Source organism: Mycteria americana, chromosome 6, assembly GCF_035582795.1.
Source record: "Mycteria americana isolate JAX WOST 10 ecotype Jacksonville Zoo and Gardens chromosome 6, USCA_MyAme_1.0, whole genome shotgun sequence".
Lineage (NCBI taxonomy): Eukaryota > Metazoa > Chordata > Aves > Ciconiiformes > Ciconiidae > Mycteria > Mycteria americana.
In genome coordinates this window covers 10286985-10312356 of record NC_134370.1, presented here as the reverse complement: position 1 = coordinate 10312356, position 25372 = coordinate 10286985, and the positions used below count along the sequence as shown (strand labels likewise).

At 38.4% G+C, this 25372-nt stretch overlaps 1 protein-coding gene across 5 annotated transcripts in view; it reads right to left on the bottom strand.

Annotated features, from left to right (window-relative positions):
- CCDC186 (coiled-coil domain containing 186) overlaps positions 1-25372 on the bottom strand; it is a 36483-nt gene extending 11111 nt beyond the window's left edge. For 2 of the 5 annotated variants that reach the window (XM_075504494.1, XM_075504498.1), the window contains exons 1-7: positions 25273-25372; positions 8667-9360; positions 6132-6258; positions 3560-3688; positions 2406-2618; positions 852-971; positions 200-304 (exon numbers count right to left, since the gene is read on the bottom strand). In XM_075504494.1, coding sequence (XP_075360609.1) covers positions 200-304; positions 852-971; positions 2406-2618; positions 3560-3688; positions 6132-6258; positions 8667-9346 — 1374 coding nt within the window. In that variant the 5' untranslated portion in view covers positions 9347-9360; positions 25273-25372. Of the gene's footprint in view, positions 1-199; positions 305-851; positions 972-2405; positions 2619-3559; positions 3689-6131; positions 6259-8666; positions 9361-10111; positions 10183-24410; positions 24506-25272 lie in introns of all 5 variants that reach the window. The other 3 variants (XM_075504495.1, XM_075504497.1, XM_075504496.1) reach the window with 3 other exon arrangements.

Below are 25372 nucleotides of genomic sequence, written 5' to 3'. Positions count from 1 at the left end.
CCTACACTGTATGCCAATGAAGACAAACATTTTCCCTTTTATTTAACAACTTTCCAAGGAAAGAAATCAGTGACTAGTCATCCCAGCTTTGTAGCTCGCACAAGATAATTCTTCCTTGCTACGGCTTAAGATAGAAAGGGAGGAAAAAGAAGACTCAGATGCTAAACACTAATTTCACCTCCTGAGAAAATGTGCCTACTTGATAGGTTTTTATCATTTCTTGACAGTTTCTCCTTATCTGGTCTGCTTCTTCTTTTGCTTCAGTTAATTTTGTCGTTGCATCTTTGAGGCGTTCTTTGGTTTCCTACAAAAACAGAAATAAATAATGGGTTAAACATATTTATGTAACTTAATCTGAGAAAAGCATTTCTCATAATAAAAGTTTCCTATTTCAGTCTGGAAAGAATTAACAACAACAACAAAAAATATGTCCAGCATTATTTTTCCTCTTGCTTCCATTCAACTATTACTTTATGCAATTTTGTTTGTTCCAACACTGAAAGCACAACAAAAGGACCTCTTGGTTATGTGCCCTGCACATTTTCAGATGATACACTTAACTCTATCACATAAAAACTTAACTAAGATGACAGTTAATTCATAAAAAAAAAAAATTAAAAATTGATCACCAGATTAAACAGAATCCCCCCCTACATCCTCCCCTCACATCCTTTCAACATTTCCATATCAATATCTTTAAGAGCACTACTCTGACTTTTGCTGCAAGTATTCAAATTAAACAAAAACCACTTTAGAAACAGATTTTAGTACTATATAAAAAGTAAACAGTATCGCAACAACATTCCTCTGACTGTATTTTCATGTCATGGTACCAGTACCACTTCACTAACCTTGTGTGAATCCATTTCTGTTTTCAATTTGTTCTGAGCCCATTTTACTTTGATAACATGAGAATTGATTTCTTCTTTCAATTTTTCTATTTCTCTGTTGAGTCGAGTGGCTTCACCATCCTAAGAAGATTTCACAGATTTTATTTTATAGACTTAAATCATCCAATCCTTCTACAACAAGGCTCCTGCTCAAGTGTCTGGATTTTGCAAAAGCATGCACAGACTTGAGAGCGTTCAATAAAGCTTTAGTCCATAATCCAGATAAAAACCCTTCAGTGTTCTGGTTTGAATAGCAAGGTAAGGCTGCCTTACTGTTAATATACATTAATGCTACATATCTGTTAAAACACAAAGCACAGTCTAGAGTTCTGATCTAAAATAACTATCTCCTGGGTAAGCTGCACAGTCCTCTTTTTGTTCTTTTTTTGCAAAAGGACAAGGAATCACAGGTTCAAAGTGGTAAGGTCGTATACTATACAAGGCTACAGACAAAAATTGCAACACCAACAGAACGGTATTACCAACTATATAGGTGCAGACTAGCGTGAGCACTGACAGCAAAATGCATGCAAGTCAAATCACTAACCTGTAAGTCAGTGCCAAGAAAGGATGTTAACAGAAGCAAATTGCTGGCGTAACCTTCTATACCACTATCCACAAACCACTTCATTAAGCCAAATTTCTAAACTGTGTTTCTGAAGTAATAGGTTCATCTTGCCAAAAAAGTTTAAAGCAGCACCATATGAGGGCAGTACAATTCCTGTAGGGCTCTAGTGTAATCCTCAGGAGTTATGAAGATAGATAGTATGTTAAATTTTGTTTAGGAAACCTCAAGTCATGCTCCCACTTCCTGTTCACGTGAAAGAGGACACTGAGGTGATTTTTTTGTTTCAGAAGCATAATTTTTAGGACTTCTGTTAAGATATATTTTTCTGATCGTTTTGTGCATAGTACAATTACTCAGAAGAGGCCCAAATCAAAGTCTGAACCCCATTAATTGATCAATTTTTGGATCTTTCACGTGAAATAGAATTGTGAAGCACAGCTGTGAAGCACAATACAAAAAGACCTGGATAATTTTTAAGAGGCTGGTGGGCAAATTTTTGGAATTGGGCCTGAAAAATCCTATTGCTTTATTATCAATTTTTAAGTTGTACAAAAAAGAAAATACAGAGTGAAAACATAGAAAAATAGCAAAAAAGACTGCAATAATTTAATGCCATTACAGCCTTTTAAAAAAGAACCCAAACAAGCTAGAAATTCCCTCAAAATCCAGGCATCTGCAAGAAGCAGTCTTTCCAATTTTGTCAAAAAACCCCTAATGTTTCACAAACTAATATTCACGGAAATATTAAAAGGAACTTCAAATAGATGACAATGAGAACTCAGTAACTTCTTCCCCTTCCCTTGGAGGAAAGGGGTTTTCAACAGCTATACAGCAAAACCAAATGAAAACAGGTTTCTTTCCCCAAGTACCATAGCAAACAAGTGATAAGGTTGTTCTCATAGTACTTTTAATCATTCACTCAAGTCATACAGCAATACTTAGAGCACCTTAGTTTCATAGAGCTGGTGCAATCTTCCTTTTTCCTGAGAAAGTTGTTTGATTTTATTAGTATGCTTTTCAATTTCTTTGTTTGCATCTCTCACTCTTCTCTCAAGTATCTCCTTTTCTTTTCGGAGGTCAAGTGACTCCTTCTCCCCTCGGACATATTTCATCACCATTGTTTCCTTTTCATGGCGTGCTTCTTCACATTTCTTGTTTGCCTTGAAAAATATTAAATAGAATGAATCAACCTTGTATTTCATAATTAGCTTTTATAAGACACTACTGGATATTTTCAGTATTGCAGTATAGTAGCATAACAAAGTAGGACCCAAAAGCTCCAGTTTTGCAAAGACTAACATTACATCCCACTTAAGTACTGGAATTACTCATACTTCTAACAGTAAATATACAGCTAAGCAGCTGCAGCTTCACAGCTAAACATCTCAAATGAGTTATCAATACATTAGTAATTTGGAATATAATTTATTGTTTCAGAAGGAAAGAAGGGTATTTGGTAAGTTTTAGTAACAAAATAATTTTCCAAATACCCAGTACCAGTCCCCTGTCTTCCCTCGTCTACATGCCAATCGCACAATCATTATCCAGTGGCTTATTTTTAGATTCTCCCCACCCCAGCACTAACAAATTCTGCTTCAAATAAAAAAAAAAAAATCAGACACTGAGCTTGAGAATTCATTCAATAGAGGAAATACTTGGCAAAATATGATATTAAGAAGGAAAAAAAAAATCACTCCAGCTCTCAGTAATACATGAGACAAAATAAGAGCTTTTGTTGTGCTGGAGTTGAGAAAAATACTAATTTTGTGATAGCCTGTCTGAAGAAAGCCACTGCCAGCTTTTATCTCCTTTCGAACCAAGATCAGTTTACAGGAAAGGAAAATGAGATTTCCCTGAGGGCTGAATTCTATACACATAAACATACACATTAAAGAGAGTTATCAGGCACTTTAGAATGTTAACAGCTATTCAGAAATTCACTGATGCCAGTTATCAAAAATGCATATATAACTGCATGCTAGTAGTTCCAATTTTGGAAAATTTTGCCCTACCTAGTCATCTAACAACCTAGGCTGCATGTTTCCTGCAAGAACCAAGTCTGTTCATAAGATGTTCAATAATTAAAGGTTTTTCATATTACCTGTTCCATTCGAAAGGCCATCTCTTTATGCAACTGCTGAATAGCATTTTTGGCTGCTGCATCTTGAGCCAAAAGTTTGTCTTTACTAGCTTTCACTTCTTTATTAAGCTCTTCCATTCTTGCTTCCAGCTAAAAGACAACATTATGATATAATTATAGGGAAAATAAGACTTTGATCATGTTTTGTACAGGCAGGAACATTTCACACAAAATTAGATGCTTCAACAGATATTTACCTGTATTTTACACTTGTCAAGCTGCAACTATCCATATCAACATCTAACTTTGCATTACAGTACAAAAATGAAAGATGTCAATTCTCATCTTCAGTGAAACTGAAGATGCATCAAATCAAGTAAAACATGAGGCACAGTAATTTACTACACAATAAATCACATTGACAGCAAATGCTGAGATGCCAGAGCAGAGCTGGCTGCTCTCTGAAGTTGCTTCACCTTCTACCCTTTTGTTGCTATCCCTGTGCCACATCCTCCACCGTGCCAGCTAAGCACTCATGCATCCATACTGAACTGGACTGGGAATTAATTCATTGAAAAATAACTCAGCAAATAAAGAGGTGCTTAGTCATTGTGCTGGCACTTTTTTTAGCCGCCTAGTGAATCAAGTCTGAGACCTGATCCAGCTGAAGAATAATTACCAATGTTCAACTGGAACACTTCCCAGAGCATGTTCACTGCACAGTCATGCACGTTCGGTACAAGCAGCAGCACTAGCGCAAGAGCAAGTGGTGGCTACATAAGCTGTAACGCTGCCCAAAGGTTGTTCAAATTGTGCCTTAATGACTATCCTCTTATTCCAGGGGAAAGCCAAGGTTAGTTTTGTTTGGTTTTGGGTGGGTAGGTGGGGTGTAAAAAAGTACAAGATCTCAGGGTCAGTATCTTACATTTCTGTGCAATTCCAAACTGCTACATAAAAGGCAAGAACAACCTAAAATGCTTCTGTTACCACACAATGAATTGATCACACCCTCTTTAGCTTTGCAAATGAATCATTGCCCACACGAAATAAAAGTTTTACACATACAAGCATGCATGTGCAGTTTGCTCGCAGTTGTGAGTGCAGCCAAGCTTTCACCGACTTGAAAGCTACCAGAAAACACTAATTTAGAAATTCTAACATTGAAACACTCACATTGCAAATGAAAAAACTCAACTGTTTCACTGCAGTGTATCTTACTTACAACTCCAGGTGCTATCCAACTACAATATAAAAGTATTACACTCCAAACCAGTATTTTTGGAAATTACCGGCAAGCGTGTAGTATCACAGATGCTTCTTATCTGACCAGAAAGCAAAAGAAACTCCCTCACAAATATTTTTTTTTTCAGAATAGGATAAAGCAATTACTGCATAATATAGCTCCATGAAACCATACAGTGTTATCATGGAAATACAGACAAGAGAGAACAAGTAAGCCGCTGATACTGATTTATTCAGGCATATGCAATTCCAATTTTTAGCTTAAAAATAAGACTTTTTAATTCCATTTTCAAGCACATCATGGATTTTCAAAGATTCTTTGAAATTAACCAAAGACAAAGTTTCCACCTACATCAATACATTCCTCTAGAATACCACAAGCTTGACGCACTGCTTTGAAAACAGATTTCTGTGCGATGCAGACATTAACAGAGAAACCTGACAACTAAGGTAGTATCACCAGTACTTTGACAAACATAAATTAGTAATTTAAATGCTATCTCTTGCTAGATTTCTAAGCTGTAGTCAGTTTATAAAGCTAGGCCAACCAACTGTAGGACCATTGGCAGGTAACTTTGCAATAGACAAGCAATGACACCTGATGTGAAACCTTTTCTTCCCACACTAAAACCAGCTTACACCAATGCACACTCTATGTTCCTCTTCGGCCTGTCATGGTTCTAACAATTCACTGAGGAAATGCCCATGTAGAGTAACCGATAATACCAAAATAAAGTGCAAGACCACAGTTAATATGCTCTACTCTTTACACACATTCCACATATTGTTAACGTTTACAACTGTAACTACACACCCATCCACTTCTATTAGCAGATGCAGTAGTTAACAACAGAAGATAAAGATGACAAATTAAGAAGAAATTGGGCTTGATAAAACACTTGCATAAGGTCTCCTTTATGTCTACTACATACAAGAAATAAATCATCCTATCAGGATCAAAGACTGAACTTGTCATTTTTTGTAAAAAGGTCTAACAGGCCTTCAACATACACTGTCTCCAGCAGGAAGTCAAGGTACACATAAGCTACCCACCAAGGCAACCCACGAAACGGGAACTCTTGACTTTAAGAGAGACTTCCAGATACGGAACACTTAAGTGATCTGAATCTAGAAAGTCAGTTTATCCAAAGACACTAAATGCTTTTAGCCAATGAATAATATTTCTTGGAATGGAAAAGCACATTTATCCTCTTAAAAAGCTTAGGACAATAAGCACAGGCATTCCTTCCTTCCTCCTCTATGCTACCAAGGACATCTTCTTGAACAGTGCCAACAGTGACATTGTATACAGGTGAGATACTAACCAGCACTTCTGTTTTGTTATCTGTACCTGTTTAATTATGCTGAGGTGCTGCTTTTCTGTTTCTGTCCGTTTTTTCAATTCATCTTTTAAGTTGTCCTTTTCTGAGCAGATATCCAAAATCAGTTCCTGATGTTTTTTATTTTCTTTAATCAATCTGTAAAGAAAAAAAATGAAATTAAGTGCAAGATACACCAGTACTGGGTTTTTTTGTTTGTTTTTAATTTTGAGAAATATGGATTTTACTCTTTGATGTGCAAATTTTATTGGGAATTACAGCCAGAAACACTAATGAAATCCACAAAAGCCTTATAAAAACGAAACAGAAGTATGTTGTGCATGTGAAACTTAACTCCAAACCAGCAAGCAGCATCTTCCTTGTGAGCAAATTGCTTGTTTCCAGCATTTTGGGGTTGTTATTGTTCATGATGAAGCGAAACATTTGGTACCTTTATGGAACTACAGAACTGTAAATGTCAACAATTTTAAGATACTTGTAAGACAAGTAACTTCCAGTCAGACAGCTCCACCAGTCAAATGTCTTGAAAACATAGGTACTGTACTCATTTCATGGATTGCCCTTGAAGTTCACAACCTGGTAAGAAATGGAACCCTGATTTTTTAAGTCCTAAGGAGATATGTAACTACAACGGCGTCCATGCTCATACTCCGTCTTACAAAGTTCAAATTTTTAGCAATAGTTTGTTCCTTTGCAGCTCAGCTGTTTGAAGCCCGAGTTGAAGCTGACACCTATTTAGTTTGACCTTCTAGCACTGCAATAGAAGATAGTTATACATAAAATTCAGAAGTTACATTGTTAGAACTGCTGAATAAACAGACTCTCAAATGTATTTAAATGTTTAAAGATACAGTTAGAGAGTGGCTATTTTAGGCCACTAATTGCATGAATTTGTGGGAGGCGTGCACTTACCTGAACAAGATATTTAAATAACCCTTTGCATATATACTTTCACCTTTAGCTCCCCCTTCTTGGGGGGGAATCTCTAAACAAACTAGGCTTCTAAATTACAAGGAATTCAAAACCATCAGTGAAAGAGTTTAGCACTTCTGAATTGCTTTTTAATCTATTAATGAATATTCCAGGATTACAAATTCTTAATTCACACAATTGCTGCTCACTGATATTTCTTAGATCCGATCACAGGAGACAACTGGGCTGTTTCCAGAGCAACGTTTCAAGAAATCATGCTGATCATAAACTAAGGGACAAAATCAACCCAACCCAGAATGCCCTTTGGACCAAACATAAAATGTCCCACAGCAGTTCTACACTCTCAAGGTGAGTCCCCAAGAGTCAAAAGGGGTGCAGCTGGGATAGCAGCTGGCAAAAAAGAGACTGAAGACATGTTTATAGGAAAAGCTTTCCGTGTGTATACATTATACATATATTTACATAAACATTTGTCTCTAAAAGTAATTGGCCATGGCTGAAAACACTGACCTGCCTTTGAGTTTACTGTAAACAAGTAAAACCCAAATAACTTGTTCACTTAGGATCTCCTGGAATTACAACCATCTAGACACCCACCACTTCAGGTTCCCACTCCTCCTCCTCCGTAATTACTGAATGTCTAACTATGAATCCCCAAGCTTTCCTGTCATCAACTGACTTTTCTCACATTTATGATTTCTGTCAGAGGTTAACTGGTGAGGTGCAAGAGAATACTTTCCCTACTTGGGCATCTCTCCCTCTGCCTGGTTTCCCTCCCTTTGATGTCCTCCCATACCATGGTATCAGAGTGCCTTATATGAAGAGTAGTACACTCATTTCCAGCTCTGGAGGCGGGATAAATTTGAAGTTAGAGGCTACATTTTGTTAGCAAAAAACATTTCTAAAGTGGTAACAGAATATGAAACACCAAGTGGGGAATCAAGAAATCAAGCAACGAACTGGCTTTTCATGAATGTAATATTCTCCATGTAGTGTACTGCTGGGCAGAACTATTAAGCCCAGTTTATTACAGCAAAGTTTATAAGCCATGCACTTCAAAAGCCCTCCTATAAAATGTGGCAAGACAGTAGTTTATCTATATATGACATTTCCAACCCGAAGAATAGCTCTCAACTGATTAGCAACTTTGCTGGATTATGACAGAAGACTGAATACTACTTGAAAAAGAAAGAAGCAATTTCAAACTCATAAATGAAACGCACATAGTGGGAGTTAGTAATTACAAAGGTTCATTTCTCCAAAGACATATATGGACTGAATGAATCCTGGACTATTTTTATATCAACATTACTTTAACAGTATTTAAGTAATTCTAGACATTGGCAGGCTATTCAACTGAACAGTTGGCTATGCAGTTCCTGCCAAATTCCGCAAGAATTCAGAGATCTAAGCACACATTTTTATTTTTAAGTACATACCACAAGTAATTCCTCACTTAAAGAACATAATTAAAAAAAGCTCATTAACTGTCCTTACAACTCACAAGAGACTACTTGTTTCATACCAAAACGCTATATGCAGTTGCACACAACATGCAAGGAAAATTGTTCAGTACACACCTCCATTTGTGAAGAGTATACTCAAATACTCACTTTTTTATAGTTTGTTCTTGCTCCAGGTACTTATCTTGCACACATTTTTCAAACACGGCCAAGGAATATTCACCTTTCCGCACACCATTTGGGAATTTTCGTTCCTTTGAAAAATCCGTAGATAAGAGTTCAGACTCTATTTCCTTTAGCAAATCCTCCTGTGAGGAAGTCTGATGTATTGTGGAAATAAGTTTCTTTGTGCAGTCTGTGTCGTAAGGGCTTTCTGAATAGATTTTATCACTAGGTTTTTTCACAAAGTCAGACTCCTCCCTTAGCTCCTGTAATATTTCCATTAATGATCGTTCCGTCTGATTAGTTTTTGGATCTTGTCGTTCAAATTCTTCACTAGATACATGCTCTGTTTTTGTGGAGCCTTCTACCTTTCTTTCAGAGCAAGTGTTGGCACAGCAGTCTGCCCCTCCACACTGCTGCTCCTGTCTTTCTGCCAGAGCCTCATTGTTGCTTATGCCAATAACTGTTGAATCCTGGTCTGAGGGCAACAACCTCAATTCCCTTTCCAAGACACCAGCATCATCTCCAGCATAACTGATGCTTGAGCAGTCCTTTATTCCAGATGTTTTATCAGACTCCTCGTTATCTGGGGACCTGGAAGAGGTGTCATCTGACAGATTGACTGGCTCCAGCATGCTTTGCATTTCTGGTAAATATCCCTCCATCATTTTCCTTTGGAAATCTAGAAGTAGAATTCACATTATACAACATATTATATTCAAAATCAAAATTAAAAGAGATTGAGAGAGGGGAAAGAAAGGCTACTGGAAAGTAAAATTCAAAGGACAAAAATATTTAGATACATTGTTGATTTTCCAGCCTAACTTTTAAGTAAATGCTTCAGTACAAGTTTTTCTAAAAGAAGGTGAGAAATCAAGGACAGGAAACAGGAAGTACTGGGACATAAGTGCCAGGACAATAAAAAAAAAAAGCAGAGCTTTTTAGATTTAATAATTCTATGACTTAAATCCACAAAAAGTCCAAGTCATCAACTCTGAACAACAGTCAGACATAAAAGAACAACAACAAAAAAATCTAGAGCCTTACAGCTTTCATTTTCCTAAACACTATTTGAAAGTAGTAATATGCTTTGACCCACTCATTTTTACAACATAGGGCGACTCCCTCATCCAGCCACAATATGCAACTTCCTTACTGTCACGTCCTCACCGCCCATACAGCAAAATGTGTGTGTACCCAAAAACCTAAAGGAAGGAAGGGGCTGGGGGAGAGGGGGGGGGGGGGGAAGTCTCTTTGCCCATCTGCTTCCAAGCAGCCAAAATCCCTTGCTGGAAGAGCACAGATGGCCTGCGGCAGATTTGCTCTCTCAAAAAGTAGCTTGCAGAGCAAATGTTTGAGGAGTTGAGAAGCTATGTAGAAAGTGTTATTCTAGAAGGACACCATATTGAGATCCAAATAGCCAGAACACTTACAGAAGAGCCTGGGTATAATGCTGTGTCTTCTTTTTCAGGAATCACAGATGGTCAGGTGTCTGGAAAGACTGCTGGCATTTTTAGCAAGCACAAGAAAGCCCTTATGATATCATTTCCATTAGGAAAAATTCATTACAGCACTCATAACTTTTAGATGCAACCCTATCCCCTGATACTGGATAAATCAGACTATTTAATAACAAGGGAAATTTTTATTTGTAAATTCAACTCTGCTAGTCCAACAATTATCTCAAAGGAAGCAGTAACCTTGGCATCTTTCAACACCAAGCTTGTTTTCATACTTGCTTTCTCACTTGTTTAGCTTTCTCTTACACAGTCCGAGTCATTCAGCTACATGCTCCAGGCCCTGCACTTTGACTCAGTCTGAAAAGAAACCCTTCCTGCTGCTGGGCTCCACTCCTCCAGAGCCCTGCCTTATTAACCCACACTTAGTACTGAGGCTTACATTGTTAGAACAGAGGGATACATGAATCCCATTAGGTCTGTGACTAATTGCTACCACTATCACCTTTCACTATTAGGTATAAAAATCAGATAAGGAAAAAAAGCAGCAGCCTCAGCCCAGCTGTTTCTACCAGGAAATAACCATCAAACAAAAAACCTACCACTAGTATCTGAAACCAACAGTTGGGCTACAACTGCCAGTTAATCAACAATAGGAAAGCATAAAGAAAACTGAGCATAACACTGAAAGGACGAAAGGGAACATGTCATGACTGGACGACAGTCACAAATCATCAAATTACAATTATACATTTTTCAGTAACAAGCAAACCACTTTTCCTTTTTGGTTTCAAAGCAAAAAACTTCAATGCTACAGCCCCTAAATGAGTACAAATCAATAGGAACCAGAAAGCAAATGGTAAGGAAAGCTACAAATGAGAACAGAGATGGTGAATGTGAGAATTTATATACAATGTTAAACCTTTACAAGGACTCCTCATTTTACAAACAGATCTCCTCTGATATTAATAAAATCTCTAATTCCCCTTTGCATCAAAGGATTTATGCTTACGTCAACACTGGAGCCAACAAATCCATCCACTTGGTTTATGCAGCCAAAACAATTGCTCTTTTGGTACCTATCTACTTTTCGATAACTTCTGCTAGTAACCAAAGTTCACAATGTACTGCTGTTATTCTAAAATAAAACAAACAAAAGAAACAACACCCACTGACAATCTCAATCTGCAAGCAAAGAGAATGAACGTAACAGCAAGAAAAAGCATTCAGTTTGATAGTAGCAGAACACATGAGTTCCTACTTAATTAAAAAGCTGTTAAAAAACCAATGTTTTGAGACTGGTGCATTTAACACAGTCAATAACCATAAGATAATCTGCAAATGATGCAGTTAAGAGGGAGAGAAATTCACCTTCTAGTATCTGTTCCTTCTTGTCACAGGTAGCTTAGAATCCACACAGTCCACTGTAGAAACAGACCGTATTAGTATAAAGCTGAGGTACGTTTTTTTTTCTATAGTGGTTACTCTAGTCTAAGTCCTGCTGACACTTTCTCTGGAATGATCAGAGGGTTTTTTTGACTCATTTTAAGCCTTTTCGAAGGTACTTTCTGAAGTGTTATAAAACCCCAAAAATGTGCAGTTGTTTGATGTATTGCTGCCACAAAGCTGCTCATCACTGCCCAGCTGCTGCAGTTCACCACTCCCAGAAGAAAAGAAGTGGTAAAATCAGATATGCAAACTTCCATGTTGGTTACTATACCTAAAATCTCCAGTCCAGTCAGCAAACTGGATGGTATTTCTCTTCACATGAAAGCAACAGGTGAAAAATACAGCCCTGTTAAGACAGTACACTGGAAAGGAGCCTAAGTTTTCGTCTTAATTGTGTTACTTCCTTCTGTAAATAACGCTGTGAATTAGTATTAAAGATTAATCTGTGTGGAAGCCGAAATACAATTATTTGCATAACTCAGTTGCAGAGCAATAAAATGCCACCAACTCCACATCCATAATATATTACACTTAATATCAATCATAAATAAAGCGTAGGTTTTGTATCAAATGCATGGGGAATTTGAACAGTGACTATACAAATGGGTTAAAGCATGAAAAGTAAATTATGATGATTCAGTGTTCCCTGCAGACCTACTCTAATTTTCAGTGGTACCCAGAATATAATTTACCACATTAAGAATGTTCACAGCCTTTCCGATTCCAACACAGTGAATTTTAGCTCTATCTACACAAATCTATCTGAATCTGTTCATGACCTGAGCAGATTTTTTTTTCCCTACTGCCACTGGACAGTACTAGTTTTCATGTTCTAAGTACTAACTTTTAAACAGAAATAAAACTTACAATTTGTCATCAGATCACAATTTATCTTCACATCAGAAATATCCAGACAAAGAAATCATGTGGCGCAACCATCAATGCAAGTTCATCTTGATGCTCAAATGTCTCTTGAATACCAAAAGTTTGTTGTGCCTACCTCAGGCAACTGAATATAGCAGATAACTCCTTTTTAAGGCCAGAGACAGAAAACTAAAGAAAAGGCTCATGTTTTGTAACCAAAAATTTTTGTGTGAAAGTAGCTTAAAATGATCAAGGTTGCCAGCCTAGCAGTAGCTAGTTGAAATGAAACGTGCTAGTATTTGACTGTTTCACATCAAACATGCAAATACAACAAGTCCCAGATAATATTTGAACACCAGATACATATTTGATAGCAGCTCCATGTCTTTCCAGATTTTATAAGCATCTTCTATTATCCTACCCATCCTTGTAAGTGACTCTCCCAAAATCAGGGAAGTAATAAGGTTACGGTAGCACACTCTTACAAAATACTGCACTAAGAAAACAAAATAACTCAGTGTCTTTTATGATGCCTTCAGAAAGCATCAAAAGCAATCATAAAAGGCTAATCCTGACTCAAGCACATCAACTGTTTCATGTAATGGTATCTTGTTAATGCATCAGACAAGCAAATCATCTTGAGTGATAGCAAAGTGTCAGGTGAGCACTGACCGACCTTCTTGTACTGTTTTGCTAAGCTTCTACCCTCAATCATTTGCTCTGCTCCTTTCTTGGGGTTGATCATCATCTGAACAGTATGGCAAAAATGTCTTGCTCCTCAGTCCCCTCTATGTGATGTTTATCTCACCGTCACAGCATATGTCCCTTCTGCTGCCCATGCCACAGGAGAATGTAATCACTACCAAGTCAAATCACTACCAACTTAAAACGCCCAGGGTAGGAACTTCTCAAAGTACCATTTTGAGATTAGCCCAGCCCAAGCTTGCCTGCATACCTGGAATAACAAGCCATCTTGTGAAATTGCCACACATCTAGTGTGGCATATGGAAAGCTTTCTGTCACTGGCTTATAACACTTCCTGCTGCTATGACAGGACTCTTAGCACTCACACAACTGGTTTGACCGCCTCTCCTCCTTCTCAGCTTTACGGCTCACAATTATTTTGACACTAACACACCTTCCCCATGTTCCTGCCCCTATGCTAAAACTAAGGAGACAGCTGTCTGTGTTTCCCCACAATGCAGTAATACAAAGCAAAGCAAGTGGAAATGCATCAATTCAAAACCTGGTGATGTGAGTAGCAGAGAATGAGGAACACAAACACAGCTCAGCCAAGCTTCCTTTAGAGCAATAATGTGCCCACTGGCCCAGTTTGCACAAGCAAGCAAAACACTTCTCTGCATATATACATCAGAATATAGACAAGTTCTACCCTTCAAAAACAAAACTTTGCCTTTTTTTTTAAAAAAAAAAAACAACAAACAGACACCTTTTCTCATCACAGATGTGTTCTGCAAAGAAGCAAGGAGCATGCATACTTTTCCTCATTATCTCATGGTATTCACAAAAATTAAGTTTAAATCTGCATCAGTGCATATTATGTCCATTTTAATTATTACATTAGTACTTTAAGTCGTTAAACTGCAGCCACAGGACACACAACATTAAAGGCTAGTACTGGCAAGGGTTGCAACCATTTCTCATACTACTATAACTGAGATGTGCTTATCTGCTAAGTTGCTGATAGCACAACTGACTGGAATCCAAAGCAGGGAGCAGAGAGCCTGCCGATACAATGACTGAAGAGCACACCAACCTTTGAAGGCAGAAATGTCTCACGGGTATGTAAGGGAAAGCAAAGACTCAGAAAATAGTATCTTTTTCATTCACTTTCTTTGTTACACAATAGAAACAACCTCTATTAACTGCTAATCAAATGACAAAAATAGGAACAAATGTGACAATCATTCGTTTAAGCTCTTCAATGAAGTATCTAATACAACATAAGTATTGATTATCTAGGGATAACATCGAAAACCTTGATACATGGTCCTGTAACATGCTGAAAAAAAAGAAGAAAAAATATTGCTTCTAGCTACCTTCAGTAGTAGTCATCCTAAGTGTTTGTTCAGCCCTGGCCTCAGGGGCTACTCATAGATATGAAGTTACGAACATATAAAAAATCTTGCAGAATCATTGCATATAAAAAGGTAAAACTTGCAGATGAATAAAATGTACAAGCTACTGGAATTTATCTGGGTATCTCCATTTACATTATATTGTCCGCAAGTAATCTAACACAATGTTTAAAATTACTTAAAAATTAAGGCAAATAATGTTTAATACTTAGTTATTTCAACAATATAGACCTACTCCGCAAACTACCAGTATGTAGAACAAAGGTCTTAACTTGTTCTATTAAATCCATCTGCTAAGTGGACAAGTCAAGTAACTTTTTCTTATGTAAGATTTGGTCTCACTCTTGCAAGCTGAATATGTACTATGCTACATCATGTTAATTGGGTTTCTGGAATAAAAAACTAATAATGGTACTACATCATTGCTATGATAATTATGGCAATTAGGTACTAGTTCATAATTTCATTTTTACAGTGAAATGAAAATAGAATTTCCAGAAGAGCCACTGATATCATGTTTGAACACTAATATGACTGTTTATTAATCCAAGATTTATTAAACTACAAAAAATAACTGTATAAGAAAGTATGCGATCAGACATAAATATTTAGTTCCTGGACTAAAAACATAGCAGTTACCTGCAGAAATAAAAAGCCAATTAACAGCTAGAAGATACATGCCACTAATTTTAAAAGCTCCTCCAATTCAAATTCTGATTTTAATACAACTATACATTCTGATAAATTAGGTTATGAGAAGTAATTTTCACATGCAATAACAAAGTAAGTTTAATTATTCTTGTTTTAGCATCACTCTTCCAAGTATACTGTCAGACATGACATCAAACACACAGATGTCAGAACACAAGGCAGCAATGGATAGCTTCTACAGGTACAACTCTAGAAACAAGATTACAAATTAAAAAATATTACAAGCAATACATACAGTGAACCATCATACTAACTCCTCTATTCAGCTTCACTGGAAGAATACTTGGTCTGAAAATTTAAGAACCCTGTATTTTTCTGTATTAGTAGACAGCTAAGGCCTATCATTTTAACATAACAATTTAAGCCCTTCCTTCCTCTCTCCCTTCTTTTCTTCCCCATCTTTCTGCCCATTACCCACTATAAAGTGAAAGAAAATGCTGCAATAAAGATGGAAGACAGAGGGAGGGGGGAAAAAAAGGAGTATCAAAGTTGTTCCTTTCCATACATGCTTTAACAGTAAATTCTCAGTTCAGAGTCCATTCACTGGCATGGAGAAAAGCAGTTTCTCTAACAGTCAATCCTCCTCTTTCCTCTGCTGAAAAGTACATACACTCTTAATTTTTAAGGAAGCTGTTGACACCCTCATCCCTTGGCTGTCCATCAGGTTATCCACTATACCAGTTGAAAATCTTCCCCGCTATTCCAGTACTGTTAATTCCCAGCCACTAGAAGGTAATTCATGATGAAAGCAATTCCCTGTATGCTTCCTACTGTCTGCACAGATCTAATTAGGAACACAACCTTTCCCAGATATAGCCTGCTATTCTGTTATTACAGGCATGCACTGAGAATCTGGTACATTTTAATTCAATATTATGCCATTTCAAACTGCCTGTCTTTTCAATCTTCTTATGGAGCACAAACGTGATTCTTTTAAATCCCTGACTACAAAGGACTTTCCTAAGCAGATGCACTATTAATGCTAGCATTTAATTTCATGAAATAGATAGCTTAACCCAAGCTATCAACACTTATGTTGTAAATAGTCGAGAAGGAGGAAATGACTTTGTTTCAGCCAATTTCAAAATACACGTGAGATGACGTCTAAAGAAACATAGCAAATGACAAGTATAGGAAGCATTTTCTGAGGTGTGGCTGCCTAGAAAAATTCACTAACAACACGGGAAAAAAAGAAAGTGTGTGCCTCGTCACCTAGTAACTATCACAATGGGGCTCTTTTATAATACACAGGTTAAAGAATGACAGAAGTGTGTGCCTGGGGTGGTTCTGTAAGCAAACACACTAACGGTCAAGGTCCTGAGAAATAAAAATCACTGCTATAACAGAAAAAAATATATTTAAGCTACAAAGCTTAAACATACTGTAGAGAAAGGGGCAAAAAAGGGAAGGAGGGACTAATGCTTCACAGGTATGTGCGTATACAAAAACTTGTTCAAACCAGGGTGGATTTTGAAAGAAAGTGGTGAGCATTGATGTAAGCGACTCTGAGGCACAAAACTTTCCGCAAGGGGAGTACCAAGAAGAAGTTAATACAATAAATGCATTTCACTGGACACCAGGCATATTAAACCATGCACTACGTAATATAATGGCCAGTAGCAGTCAATTATGTCAGTTCCTTTCAACAAGAAAGGGTTCTGCATCACCTTTGGGTAGATGTTTTTCGCTCATAGCTATGCTCCTAAGAGACACCTTATAGAAGAGTCACTGATGAAGAGGGAATCATCTACTCTCCAAACAAGTATACATGCAATCCACAAAACAGTGAAAACACAGTTCTCACATCATCATCTAAGACCACATATGCTCTTCACCTCTGGATATGTAAAAAGTATCCAGACAGGTTTTATAGGATATGAAACAAGCTCATTTTTAAATAGAAGTACAATGTAAATTTACCAAGGCATCCTCTTTCCCCTTCCATTTCATATCCGTCACAGCAGAGTACTCAAATTTCCTTTAAGTAATAGACTAAAGTCTCAAATGATCCAAAGCTGCAATACAGATATGATGCATTTCAGAGAGTAGGTGGGGGACAAGGAAAGGAGTGATGAAGCACTCCATGGCTCATAGGCAGATGACCCCAACAGTCAGCAGGGACCTAAGTACCATGACCAGGCCAGGCAAGCAGCTAAGTGACAGAAAAAGCTGGTGACACCAACACAAGCAGCCTGAGTTCCCAGAAATCCCTACTCTTATATGGATAAGACCTCAGCACTCATACAGTTCCATTGCCACCGTGGTCTGTGCTGTAAACTTGCTAAGGAAACACTGCATAACGAAGTCCACATGTTTACAGGAAAAAACCTACCTAAAGAACAAGCCCCTTGAAATTGCTTCAGAGCAATTATCTTTACACTGTAATTTAAGATCCTTATTTCCTGGTTCTTTCTCAAACTGCACTGGATCGGTAAGTCACAAAATTGCTGCTGTTACTCTTTATTTTGCTTTTCAAGATGGCACCTTCTCAAGATAAGCTCCACTGGAAATTCGTCATAAAAATCTAAGCAAACATCCTTAAGCAATAGTCTCTTCAAATGCTCTGTAATACCCACTAACCTTCCATATGGATTCTGTTTTCTGAACTCATGCTAAACTAAAGTAAGTTAACTTCATTTATCTCCTTTACTATGCAATTCAGGTTTAGTGTGCAGCTTGCCTTGTCAGTTCCTGGGAGAAGGGATAATGCATGTTCTTTGGCCAGCTTCTTACAAAGATAGCTAGAAAAGGGGTTTACTCTTAACATCCTCAACATGCCCAGTGAAATCACTACTGCTTTTCCATAGTACTAGGCCAGAAGACTTGGGCAGCGCTGCATGACTCAAACAACCAGCTGTCTATCCCAGGTGCTGTGTTACTATTCTCTGTACCACATTCCAACTTACTTTACAAACATTTCTGCTCCTCTGTGTCCTCCTCTCCAATTCAACCAAAAAATGCTCATTTGATCCATGGGTTTACACAGATTTTTTTTTTTGCTAGCAGATCCCAATGTTGCAGAAGCAAGTGAGGAAAGAATAGCTTCATTTTGATACTGGAGGTGCCAGATGCAGACACTTATGAATCATTCCAGTTCTGGCAAAGCTGAATTTAGGAAAGCGGATGTACAGCTTGCCTACATACTTAGAAAGTTGTGGGGTTTATCTCTGTATAACTCAGGTGCTAGGTGAACAGAAAATTCTATACCCCAGTTAAACCAGTTAGAAATGTAATGCTTTCATGATGACTGCCCTGTTTGTTCACCTGCAATTCTCCAGATAGCAAAGTGAGCACTGAAGCACCTGAAATTGTAGCTAGTCTAAACAGATACCAGAAACTATTTCCTCTATTTCATTACTCTAGCTTTCTAATAGCTCTCCAAACATCAAGAGGTTTGTTCATGGATATGCGTTATATCTGAAGGTAAAAATACTATCGACTTAGTTGTGCAACCTTTCAAAGCTGACCCAATAATAAAAATAATAATTAAAAAACCAAGACACACACACAAAAAGGCTACTAAAAAAAAATCCAAACTGACAGCTAAATCTAGAATTGGGGTGTCTGGAAGACACACTTTTTTTAAAAATGAAAAGCATTATCCTCATGGAATTATAGCTGTCAATGAAAAAAATGAATTTTTTTTCTGAATCATCCAATATGCAGTTAAAATGCAGTCAAAATGCAGTCACGTGAATTTCCAAGAGGAAACTGCATGTATTTTACAGCTATTTTGAAGATTCATATTTAAACACCTCAAGTCACATTGTAATACACTGTCCCATTACTCCAGCCCTCCAACTACCAATTAAAGCTCTCAGCAACACGACCAGCCACACCTACTGACACTGCTCTCCTGGACTTACCTACAAAAGAAACTTCCATTACATGTTGTTACACTATTCTGTGACTTGATGTGAAAAACACTGAGCACTAGAAGCTCCTCTTCTTTAGCAAATATGCAATCTGGAGATGAGCTGGAACTTCAGCTCTTTTTGCTAGGATGGAATCTAACATTCACTTTGCATGCAACCAAGGACTGACTTTTCATTCAGTAATACTGAGCAATATGTTTCAAAACGTGCCTTTTTTCTCACATGATTTTCAAAAATTCATATAAAGAAAGATCAGCAATGTCCTAAATCTATGCTGAGACAGCACATTCACACTCATCCCTTGGAAATTGTGATTCAACAGTAACTGCGATTTTAAAAAGAAGTAATGTGACATTATAGTGTACATGCAAATGCATAATCAATATGTACTCCACCATTTAAACAACTCTGCCTCCTATTCACTCATGTTAATCACATGTAATATTAAATTCCAATCCACAGACTGATTTTTACAAGTGGTTCTTTACACTCACGCAAAATACCAACTCAGAAGCACCTCTCTTCACGTAAGCAGCTACTAAAGCTCATGAAGCAAAGACAAATATGTAACTTTAACAAAACCACATTTATCATTTATACTTCAATAATGTGTTGGCTCTTTCCCCAATCATTGCAGTAGAGACTAAAGGCTCTGGTAAAGAGATTTTTTATATTGCTTTACATTTCAATTCATGCATCTATGAAATGAAGTGACATATGACTGGAGTTTCAACAGTCAAAAGGCTTTTCTCGATGAAGCTCTGATGTTCATCACAAAACCCCAACAAAAGCAAAAACTGCACATCAGCATCATTTGAACAGTTCAGTTACAGACCCACTTCCCTCTTGCAGGCTCCTGGGCAACAAAAAGACACAGTCCAACTAATTTAGCCAGTCTTCAATTGCAAATTCAAGTGTTAACATGAGATGCAATATAATCCAGTGTAACACTGGAGATGGACTTTATTTCAAAGAGTTAATTAGGATTTATTGGCTGAAGAATACTGATAGAGTGTGATAATGAAGAGAATGATAATGATTTTTAGAGTTTTCTTGGCAAGTCCCACACATATGAAGCAACCAGCAACCAAAGTAAGACTTAAAGAAGTTACATGCAAAAAAGCTTCACAAATGCCACAGCATTTATTAGGAAGACCATAATTTATTTGTCTGAACAGTTTGTTCCACAAAGGACTATTCCCCTCTTTTAAATATCATGCTACAAAATATTCTATTAGAAACATAATCTTAGATGAATCACCATAGAATAATAAGTACTTTCTATTATCTTTAAACAGATTATCTTAACACAGAGACATTAAAGTAACCACTAACAACCAGACAACTGTTAGAATCGCAGGAACTGCCACTTCATTTCAATTCAGGTTTAGTTTCCAACCTATCACACTTGGGTAAGAGACAAAGCTGTAGGAGAGCTTACACGCCATCACATGTACAATGACACTCCAGCAAGACTGCTAAAGAAATAACATTGTCATACCCCAAAATGGATTGTTTTCTTCTTATAGTTGAGTTGTTCATTGTAAAACCCAAGATGCATCTCTTCAAGAACTTTTCATATCTTTACTAGATAATAATCATTATTTAAGCAAACTAAAATGCTTTTCCAAGCCAGCGCCAACCTGTCATTGCACCAGAACTCTTGCTAAATTTTTACATGACAATAAGGCTAAAAATAAAATGGAAGAGAGACCTTGCAGTTTGTGTTAGTAGTTAGCTGTAGTGTAATCCTAATAATACTTTCACCTAAACTAATCTGAACAGACTGAACACACCTTTCTACTTCACTTGTTGGGTGAGGTTTTTTTTGTTTCTTTTTCTAAAGCAAAATATCCTCAACTACTCTCTACTGCTCATCACAATGACTAGCAAAACAAACTTCCCTGTTGTTTCCAATTAATACCCAATTTATCTGTATTTTGCATGGTATCTTTCATAAGAACTCCATCACAAATGGCTTTCTCAGGCTAAGCATTACCCCACCAGATAACACTGCAAAAGAGGGAAACTCAAATCCTACAGATAATTCTGTTTTCAACTGAAGTTTATAAAGAAATGAGGATTCAGCTAAAGAAGTTCTGTTCCATATGACAAGATATGAAAAGCAGCTCTACTGTATACCAGTGGTGTAGAGGGACAAATCAAAGATTTCAACTAAATAGAAAGGGACTGGGACAGAAAGGTCCACAAAGCTAGACACTTTACATACTGTAGCGAGAAGCATAATCATGAAGCCAGGTCTGTTTGAAATACATTTGGTTACATCTCCGCACATAAAGGTTATCGGAGCAGCAAGCTACCCAAGTTTAGAAGTGATGAAACACAATAAAGGGAGATTAACCGGACTGAAAAGCATCACAACACCTAAGAAAAAGTCAGAAAAAGAACAGCTTAAGACGACATTAAGTCGATCACCACTGCCTGTATTGCATACAAAACAGACAGAGGGTGGCCAGGAGGACTCATATACTGATGGCCTTCCTGTATTTACAGATTGCATGTATAGGAAACAAAGGAAACACACTTGAGTCCTACCTACGCTAGCTCTCCCAATATTAAGCCACTTTTGCCCAAGACTGAATACAAGATACTGCTCTAATTTAGAGAAAAGATTATGGGGATATCACCTAGTACTGCTGAGAAGGAAGACGTAACATAACATAGTCCCATCTACACAGAAAAGCTAGAGGACTGCAATACAGACAGGATAACTGTGACTCACAGTACAAGTGGTAAAGCTGGCTGTGTACTGGGACACCGAGTCCTCCAGCCCAGGCATAACTTGACACAGCTCCCTGATTCAGCTCACACAAAGACTTGCTTTGCTGCACTTGTGCTTGAAGGGAGGGGAGTGGAAGGGTGCATATACACAGTGGGTACTCTCAAGATTTCCTTACTTTTAACAGTTTAATACTTAATCTCAATTATTTTTCTCTTTTTTAATCTGACTTCATATAAAAGCAGACTGCATACAGTGCTAAGGTGCAAAGCTCAGCATTACTTCCAATTCTTTTAACATGAGTCAAGTACTTTAGAAGACAAGATTTACCCAAACTTTATCTTTGCTTCTCTTTGCTTATGTCACAAGTTTGATAGTTCAGCAATATTGTATGAATTCCTTCAAGGCATCACTAGGTTTTTTACCAATCTCATGCAACTGGTTAATATTATGGTCATATTAACTCCACATACAAGTCAAGTAACAGCACAACTCCAAAATAAAGTACATCAGTTAAGGTTTAACGAGTAGGACTGGATTTGTTCTCATCACAACCCAAGTCATGGGGTACACTGTGAGTGTGTTATTTTTTGTCATACTAGTCCCAAGGTTGGAAGCTCATGTCTCAGGGGAAAACAATATACTAGCAACAGCGTCCTTTTACTGTGAACTTCAAATGAGATTTGGATACTTTCGGGTTTATGCACAGACTTGTAATCTTCTGTTAGTAGAGTGTCTTCAGCACAGAACAATTCTTACTCTTCTAAGTAAAGAAAACAGGTCTCATCTACACCACTTGGCAATCGATGCAGTATCAGCAACAGCACTACTGTAACCTTTCAGGATTTTAGCATCATGCTTTCAACTCTGCTTACAACAAGGCTAGCACCAGCCAGTTAGTCACTACCACCACCCTGTTTGCATTCATGTTCTGACACTGATAACATCACTGTGCAAAGAAGAATGTTTTAAGGGAGGGGAAGAAATCAAATTTATGATCGAGTTCACAACATGGACAAAGCATACATTCTATGACAGGTCTTCACCTATAACTGAGACATAACTCTTGTTCACGCTATAAAAGTCAGAGCACTGGCAGACCTTACAAAATTGTAGTGTCATGGTATTGGCAAGATATGGGTCTTAGCGTATTTGGCATTGAAGATGCCAGCATATTTGCTATCAATGGCTGTTTTCAAATGTTGTTTCCAGAACACGCAACAGGGTTGTAAAATTCCAACCGAGGCATTACTGTCTGCATGACCACTGCATACTGAAAAACACCATTCTTGAGGATGGTAAGGCTCTACTGTTTTCAAATCTGATTTTCCTACAGAGTTTCTCCAGTATCCCTGGAAACAAACAAGCAAAAAACTTCAATCCTTTAGGGATCTGAATGAGTCAACTGTAAGCTCTACAGAAGACTCACTTCTCCTAATTAATATAAGAGATCGTATTGTATACAATACTATTACATTTTTTAAAAAATCAGTATTCTGTGTACTTCTTGAAGTCAGGGTTGTGATTTTCTCCTCTCTTCTGACACTGATATGTTTCTGACGAGCTTTGGTTTTTTCCACCCTTAATTTGAGGCAGCAGGGTCTTGGTCTAAGACTTGAAGATAAGAATTATCTGTAAGGCTTTCCAGTATTGTTTTTGGCAACAGGAAAATAAGTTCAGAACAAGCCAGCCCAGAACTAAGTACAGGATGTTGCCTACTGGAGCCCACATCTTAACAAAAGTTGCAGACTACTGATTTAACATATTTCTCCTTCCTAATAACACTACTAAATCCAAAAAAGCACTTGCTTTTTTCTATAGCTCTTTAAAAAGCCAGCTTCAGGAAATTCAATATTAGCCTTGGGTAGTGATAAGCAACACACCTGCTAATTACGACCAAAGAAACCACTCTCTGTATTTGGTTCTTCAGTCCTTTTCTGAACAGCTTTAAATAGTGAGCCTCGCAATACCCACAAACATCTGTCAACAACCCCAAATCAAGTCTTATAAAACAATAGAAAATATTGTTTTATAGCCAAGTCAAGAACAGATGGTTGAAGAATTTCAGAAAAAGAAGAAAAAGACTCAAAGGCAATACAGAACAAGTTTACTTCTTTTTTTTTTCATAAAATGGATGACATTGCAAATTGACAGTCTCTTGAAACATCTTCGAGACTTACAGTTTCTCATACTTCTAGAGCTTAACCATCTCCTCCTAAAGTCAATGGCAACATAAGCATTCATAGCAGCCAGTGATTACATTTCTTTATCAATATAAAAATGCAGCTGTGGCTCATGCTGTTTCAACAATTTCCTTATACAACAAAACATACAGGGACACTGCTCACGTGTTTTTTTAGTGTATTCTGCTTGCAACATTTTAACTTCTGAAAAGCAGTTTTACAAGAAGATAAAGCAAACCAACAATAAAGCCAGAATACTATATTTCTAATCTTACACACAGATTTCAATTCCACAAGAGATCCTCTCCTGGTCTGCACAGAGTCTCACTGGAAGTATACGTGTATCAGACTCACCTGTACAGACTATTTTCCAGGACAAGAGCCAAAATCCGCAAGCCTACATCATAATCGTCTCGCTGAAGTTGCAGTAAGGCTTCCTGCTTTCAAACCTAGAAGGGCAAGCAGCTTTTGCACATACCATCTGCAAAAACAAGGACACATACTCTACCGCAACACTGCAGCCGGCTCTACAACATCACCTTCATACCGGTGTAACAGTTGCTGGGTTTTGTTATCTAATTATTTAACCATATAATGAAATCAACACACAACCAACGAAACAAGACAACCTAATGAATAACGTGGAGAAGAAAGCCGTCAAGAAACAAAGAGACTACGAGCCAGCTAGAGCTACCCGCTCGGGAGGTCCTGACTCAGAAGGAGCTGCCAAGGCAGGACTTTAACCCCCGGACCTCATGTCACTTCGCCCCTCTCCTCCCTGCCGAACCTGAGCCTCACCCACAGACCTGGCGCGACCGCTGCCAGCCGAGTGCCCCACCTGTACACGCAGATCCCCTCGAAACGGCCACGGCGGCGTCAGGGCAGCCGCGGGAAGCCTCCCCCCACCGCCGCGGCCCCTGCGAGGCCGGCGCGGCCACGTCCCCCCGGGGTTCATCGCCCGCTGACTCCGGCACGCCGCGGGAGGCGGCCAAAGCGGCTCACTGGCACCGCCGGCACCGCCGCCCCCTCCCCGAGCCCGCCGGGGAGCGCCGAGCCGTCCCGCCTCGCCCCAGCCCCCTCCGCCGCGGCTGCCCCCGCGCCGCCCCCTCAGGGAACCCGGAGGCGCCGGCGGGGCCGCGCGAGGCTGAGGGGCGCCGGCAGCAAGCACCCACGCACCCGCCGCCTAGCCCGCCCGCCCTCCGGCGCGGCCCCTCACCCGCTCGCTACCAGGCCGGCAGGGAAGGCGGCAGCTCCCCCATGGCGGCCGTGCGCCCCGCCGGCCGCGACCGTCCCGGCCGGCTGACACATCAACAAAG